This window comes from Maniola jurtina, chromosome 11 (genome assembly GCF_905333055.1).
Source record: "Maniola jurtina chromosome 11, ilManJurt1.1, whole genome shotgun sequence".
In the NCBI taxonomy this organism is placed as follows: domain Eukaryota; kingdom Metazoa; phylum Arthropoda; class Insecta; order Lepidoptera; family Nymphalidae; genus Maniola; species Maniola jurtina.
The window spans coordinates 10,413,397-10,420,616 of NC_060039.1; the positions used below are offsets into that span (position 1 = coordinate 10,413,397).

The 7,220-nt window shown below is 35.5% G+C and overlaps 1 protein-coding gene across 1 annotated transcript; it reads right to left on the reverse strand.

Moving 5' to 3' along the window:
* Positions 1–751: 751 nt before the first annotated feature.
* On the reverse strand, positions 752–6,586 carry LOC123869569. Its single transcript, XM_045912554.1, has 6 exons — positions 6,293–6,586; positions 4,965–5,173; positions 3,439–3,574; positions 2,337–2,602; positions 1,512–1,716; positions 752–923 (listed from the first exon to the last, which is right to left on the reverse strand). The coding sequence occupies exons 1-6, from the start codon at positions 6,333–6,335 to the stop codon at positions 850–852; spliced, it is 933 nt and encodes a 310-aa protein (XP_045768510.1). The 5' UTR covers positions 6,336–6,586; the 3' UTR covers positions 752–849.
* Between the last annotated feature and the right edge of the window lie 634 nt (positions 6,587–7,220).

Genomic DNA, 7,220 nt, shown 5'->3' on the forward strand with positions numbered 1-7,220 from the left:
AAGTTCTAATTGGATTGAGGATTCAATTTTTTTGAACAAGGTACCTACCCAATAATAAGCCCATGGTACGATTACTTCGAAGGCTTTTTTATAAAAAGAAAAGTTAAAAACTCATCGGGTAATTACTGTAGTCGACTACTGGGCTAGTTTAATGGACTTCGTCAATTATGTGTGATATTTTTATCATGATTACTAAAATAACATACTAGAATACACTTTCAGTTAATTAATGTACTCGTATATTGGAATATTTTTATTTAATGATTTGGCGGTTTGGAAGCTTTGCCGCGCCGACTTAATTAAATATTTTAATAAACGTAATCAGCAGTTGATTAATTTAATTTCAAATTTAATTCGTGGCTTGATTGACTATTAAGTAATCTGATTTTTGTAAATGACGTGCGTAAATATATTGTGCACAAATATACAGAGACAATAGTGAAGAGCTGCAATTTATTGTTAAAAGTTAACAGAATCAGCGACTTCTTAGCTAAAACAAACATATTATGATAATTATTATTATTAAATAGGTAACTTATTTAATAACTTGAAACGAGCAAAGCTTTTTCGAGTATACTGGAACTATATTGGAATAATCATAATTATGTGGTTTTAATCACGTCCAGATCTGAAAATTACAACATGTAAAAAAAACCTCTTCTATAAATCAAATGAGCTGAAACGATAAAATATCATAAAATCGTTTAGTATTAAACTAGAAATGCTTCAAATGCATATTATTATCATAATGCACAGTTAAAAGAATCTCTTGATAATGTCAATAAGGTAGTTTTTTACAACCTTTAGTGGTGTTAGTGGAATAATTAAAATAAATTAACAAAAAGACTATTATATAATTAGCAGTATGAATATTAATGGAATAATGGCCCAAACTGAGAATTTTGTTCTTGCACAGCTGTTATCTGAAATGAAAAAAAAAAACAAAAATTGGTTCATAAACATAAAGATAAACTCACACACATCTCGGCAAAATAACATAAATACTTAATATAGTGTTCTCTACTAAGAGACACGTAGGTAGGTGCTTTTTTTAGGTACCTTATAAATAAAACTAAAGTTGCTTTTATATTGATTTTTTCGTATTATAAGAGAAATATTCTACGTTTTTTTTTAAAACTCGATCGAGTGATCTAAAGAGTCAATACTAAAATGCGAAAGTGTATTATTATTGGTTTGTTCTTCAATCACGTCGTAGCAGATTCATGGGTTAACGGATCGACCCGAAGTTTTGCTTGGATATAACATAGTTACACAGTAAACAGGGGAAATCCAAGTCTCTTGTATCATAAAGACGCTGTCCCACTAATTGCACGCTAACGCATTGGGACAGCGATTTTAAATTTAGGGGCGGTGCAGTGAAACCATAGATATGTAGTGAAACACATTGCTGTTGCGTTTCGCTGGGGTCGCCAGCTCTGCTTGCTGCAGATTAATTAACGTTTAACTGATTTTAACCTGAGATTGAAGTTTAACTGCTACACTATTCTTACCTTTGACAAGTTCCTCATTCAACAAATCTGCAGCTGGTAGAAAGCCAGTAGTTTCACTAAACGCGGGCATCTCATTGATGGGGGGTGCTACATCAAAGTTATCTCCTGCATCTATAGCAGGTATATTAGGAACAGGCGCTGAGTCTACTCGAAGGATGTGATGAATTACTTCGTCTTGGTATAATGGGGGTAGAGCAGCTTGACACTGAAATTTTTAAAATGTTATTTTAACTTACGTGACGGACGTGTGGGTTCATCGAGGCGTGTAGTTGTGATATATCAGTCGATTGGAATTGTTAAGCAGTGATGTTGACTGTTGACCCAAATGGATGGGTGACCGAATTTAGACATCTAGGCCTTTTCACTTTCTCCCTGACTCGGAGAGCACGTTAATCCATCGAGCCTGGTTAATGATCACTAGCATCTGATAGTAATCGTTAAGCCTGAGTTAAAATAGTACCTTCTCTTAGACAAGTCTTATGCGGAAGAACCATTGGAGACCATCGCGTCATTAATCTATTAGTGCAGACTTAGTTGAGAAATCGTTATTTCTTTAAAATAGTATTCGAATTAGCTCAACGACTGTGTCAAAACAAGCCTCGAGTTTTTTTCTAAATGATGGTAAATGAAAATCGATTAGAAATCCACCACGAAGATTAGATAAGTGAATGCACAACCAAGCGAGGGTTGGTTAAAATTTTTGAACAAAATATTATTTATACTTAACTGATGTTAAGTACAAATATTGCCGAAAGCGCTGAGGCAATTCCTTCTGGAAAAAACAATTCCATTTCTATAGGTAAAACTAAAACAGTTGTAATTTACCTTAACAGTCAGCACGCTATCACGGAAATGATGCGGCATTAAAAAGAATCTTAACTCCAACGTCGTTTCACGAGCATCGGTTCGTTCTCGTGATATCCTTTCCCAGGGCCCTCGTGTATATTTTTTCGGTGCTAGTTGGTCATTTATTAGCCACATTATTTGAGTCCTTGGACGAGATCTAAATGACGTACAGTTTGCGTCTAGTAAATCACCTATTTCATATTCGTTCTGCAGTCCTTTTACTAAGGGCTTATTGTTTGGAAGCACTGCAAATTGCAATAATATTATAAAATATGATTGTTTATTTTTTTATTATTTATATACATTTACCCGTTAGCTAGGTAAGTTATTGTCTCCTCTAAAATAGATCAAAAACCGGTTACTATATCTAGCTTTTTAATTTTTAACCCCCGACCCAAAAAGAGGGGTGTTATAAGTTTGACGTGTGTATCTGTGTATCTGTCTGTGGCACCGTAGCGCCTAAACTAATGAACCGATTTTAATTTAGTTTTTTTGTTTGAAAGGTGGCTTGATCGAGAGTGTTCTTAGCTATAATCCAAGAAAATCGGTTCAGCCGTTTGAAAGTTATCAGCTCTTTTCTAATTACTGTAACTTTCACTTGTCGGGGGTGTTATAAATTTTTAATTTACACTTGTTATACGACTACTGTTAGAGGCTGATTTCACTTCGGCCGCCTACGAAACCAGTGCTACTTTGCTCTGTGGTTACCTAAGGCCTTACTTAGAGCCTTTATGGTCAAAAAGCTCACATTTGGGCTAAATAACGAGATACGAAACCCTAATAATAATAATATTATTCACTAATTCATTACCTATATAATAAATGCGAAAATGTGTTTGTTTGTTGGTATGTCTCTAAATCACGCTGCAAGAGAGCAACGGATCGACATAATATTTTGGTGGATATAGTTAAAGACCTGGACAACGACATTTACCCCGGAAAATCAGAGTTTCCCCGGTATTTTTAAAAACCTTAATCCACGCGGAAAAAGTCACGCATTAGATAAAGTAGGTACAAGGAGCAACGCCAACAAGGCCAGGCATTTGTTAGCAATAACATAACAATATGTATGAAAACGTACGGTGTATGCTGACGGCTTTTTCTTTGTAAACTGTAACGAAGTAGGGCGCTTCTCCAGACACTTCGCAGCGATAGAGCCCGGCCGAGTCTTTTGTTAGGTGCTCCAGGGCGACCATCGTGCTTGATGAATGTGTCACCTAAAATTTACAACAGCTAAGTTATTATAAAACGCGCACTGACTGAGCTCTGAGTGGAACTGTTCAAGTTGCCAAAAAATGGAGATGCCACATGACTTTTTTTCGAAAAGTTGTAATAAAGAAAGAAATACTAAAACTTTTATAATATTTTTATAAAAGTTAACGTTGAAATAAAAAATTACCCTTAGAGCTTCTGATCGGTTTGGTAGGCTTTTTCTAAAAAAATATTTTTTAATATAGTTGCTTGCAAAATGCACATGTGTTATGGTATAGTGTACAATGTAAGTAGGTAAACATGCCTTTTACAAGTTAGCTTAGTGGGATTTCGTTGAAGTTTTTTTAAATGACTTACTTTCATAATATTTAGTTATAGCTTTGGCTACATAGCTAAACAGCTAGATGCAATAGGTAAGTAGTTTCTTTGGAAAAAGTAACTACCAATTGAATTTTTTGCAAGCTTTTCTCGGTAGATTCTGATTTTGAACAAGGTGTAGACTTTGTAGCTCTCATGATAAATCTTTTAGCCCACATAGAAATTACATTTTTTAATTTTGAAAAGACAGACTTTTTTCAGTATACCTACCTACAATCTGTATCAATCGGCATGGTTTTGACAGTGTAGTAATACGAAGGTACCGAGTGAATTATGAGATGATTGCCCCTAGAAGGCCCTTAGTCTACTTACCGCTCAACAAGTAGCTAGGTAAATTTTTATTCTATGAGAAATCGCTTAAAGTTCACGCCGTTTCTCCAAAGAGTTTACAAGATGTTATTTACCATGCTCTTAAAAGTACAGTTAACTTTAAGCGGTGACTGTTAAACAAAAACTTCTTAAAAGCAACATATTAAGTAGAAGTATTTTCTAAACCGTTGCACTTCAGTTTGCGGGGCACTGCACGTAGTTGCTAACAAACAGTGCTATCGAATATTGCTAAACTTCAGTACTTATGACAGTTTGAGATAAATGGGAGTTAAGTAAACTTGATGAATACCTTCTAGGTATGTATCTAATAAATATTATTTATACTACTTATCTACTAACTTTAGACAGCTTGCTTCTCAAAGCTTTTTTAATTCATGAGTTTTTCCACCGGGATTTTAAGAGTACCTCAATACTTACTTACTCGAGTTTTATAGATTTCGAAGTTCATCTTGCTTACGTTAAAACTTTTTAATAAGTAAATCTGAGTCGCGGGGTCGCGGTTCACGGATTAAAAACTGTTTGCAATAAATAATATTATGTATGTAGGTACTAGGTACATTGTTAAGGCTAGTAAGTAGTTCGTAATAAGTTAATTAATTGTTGTCAATTAATTACGCAAGAAACTTACGTGAGCAAAACTTACAGGTGTACCTAATCGCGGGCTAAAAGTTGGATCACTGAACTTACATCAACAAATACTCCAGGCATAGTGAAGTAAGTGATGGCCTCGTCATTCGAAGGCACATATCGATAGAACTCTCTGCCGTCTTTGTACCACTTGACGGAATATAGGTCATCACCTTCGAGATCGAACTGGCAGCCCAGTAGCGCCTGCCTGCCTTCCGCCGCGATGCCCGGCACCTGGAGCTCTTTTATGCGAATACTTTCTACTAAAACTGGAATATATAAAGAGACATAAGATTAAAATAAAAATGATAAGCGGCGATAGCCTAGTAGTTAAGAAGTCACCTTGTATTCGGCGGGTCTAGTGTTCGATACCGGGCACGCACCTCTAACTTTTCGGATGTACTTACCTATCTATATTATGTGCGTTTATCGGATTCATCAGATTTAGGCTAACTATAAGGCATAATCTAGACAATAGAAAATAAATCGCCGATCGATTCAATAAAAAATTATAGGTGGACACTGGACATTGACAAAACATAAACATATTTTATTTATACTACTCGTACCTATAAACTATACGAGTCGAAAATTATAATTCTAAAAATTTTAAATTATAAATCTTCACTTTTTCAAAATCGATAAAAAATGACTTGATCCCAGTATCGATTGTTTGATTTTCTAATTTTTCTTTGGTTCTCAATTCGATGAGTAGGTACGAGTGTCACTTAACCCTATTTAAATATCATGAAAATGGTCATTCGAAAAGCAGCCTAATAATTTTATACCCATCAGCACATGTTATGTAGGTATATATACCTATCCCAGAAGTTATCTAAAAACAACTATTACAAAAATAACCTCGCAATTACATCCTATAAGTACAATGTTTAACCTTTATCCTTGTTTACGATTCTGACCGACCCATAAGAGTTTTTGTTTAGAAATGTTCTAATTTTCATTCATATTTTTCCTCAGTTCGCCGCTTTTTATGGGCACTAAAACGTGCGCGGACTACGCCGATATTTAAAGTTGAAAAACTCTGCCGACTGTTTTCCACAAAGAAGGAAAATTCACGCCTACTATTGCTATTGCTTATAATGAATTTTCAGGCACAATGTAACTAATCAAAGTTTTCATTTCCTGTTACAGTTTAACTGTAAAAAATAGGATTTTAAGATTTTTTTGTAAAGATGTAACGTTATGGACAACCATCAATAATAATTATTATTGGTAAGGTGACAGAACTAAGACGGCTAAGGTACGAATGTTCAGACACTAACTTATCTATTAGTTAAATTTTGCCATAACGAAAATGCAGAATACATGAAAGCTGCGTTAATTAAATTGAGTTGGTAATTGACAGACATTATGTGGAAGTAATTTACCGTGTTTCCACAATAATATTGTAATTATCGGTGCACCGAACATATTGTCACTTTGTTAGATTTAATTTAACGAGTGGTCCACATACGCCCCCACAAATTATCCTCATTTCACTGCACAGCACGGAAAACCATCACAAGTTTCAATAATTAACTAAGTTGTAATATTTCAGAATAAACAAAAACATTGGAGGTTAAATTGTGCCGTTTGCGGCGAATCGGAAATAAAATAGGACAGCGAAATTCCGGCGACGCGTCTAAATTTAAAACTGGTGCCGACGCGTACGCATGCGCAGCAGTTCGCGAACTTAACTACTGGAATAGTATCAAAACGTTGGCGTGCGGTTTATTATTCATAACTAATTAACACACTCCACCTTCACCCTAAAAATTCTTTCTTATTGAGGGTCCACGTTATAGCGAAAACTTATATGCAAAATCTCACTGTCTCTAGACGTTTTAAGTTTTACTTTATCAACATTAGCGTCAACTGCTCATAGACGCCCACTGCTGGACATATAATATGTCTCTTGTAGACACCTCCACAAGCCATCCATCTTGCGCCGTCTGAATGCAGAGGCCGCCTTCGACTTATTTGATGTCATCTGTCCACCTAGTGGGAGGTCTTCTATCGCTGAGCTTTCCGCTACAAAGTCTTATTCTAGCATCTTGGGACCCCTCCAACGTCTATTTTTTTTGAACTATGTGACAATGGGCTGCATTGCTACTTCAGCTTCACAACCTGCTAAACTATGTCGGTTACTCTGGTTCTCCTACAGATCTCCCCATTTCTGATTCGATCACATAGAAAAATTCCAATCATAGCTTTCTCTGTTGCCGGCTGAGCTTTCAAATATGAGGTCCATGGTTAAATAGAGACCGCGTCTCGTATCCATATGTTATCACTTTTAATTTAACAGCCGTTCTTATT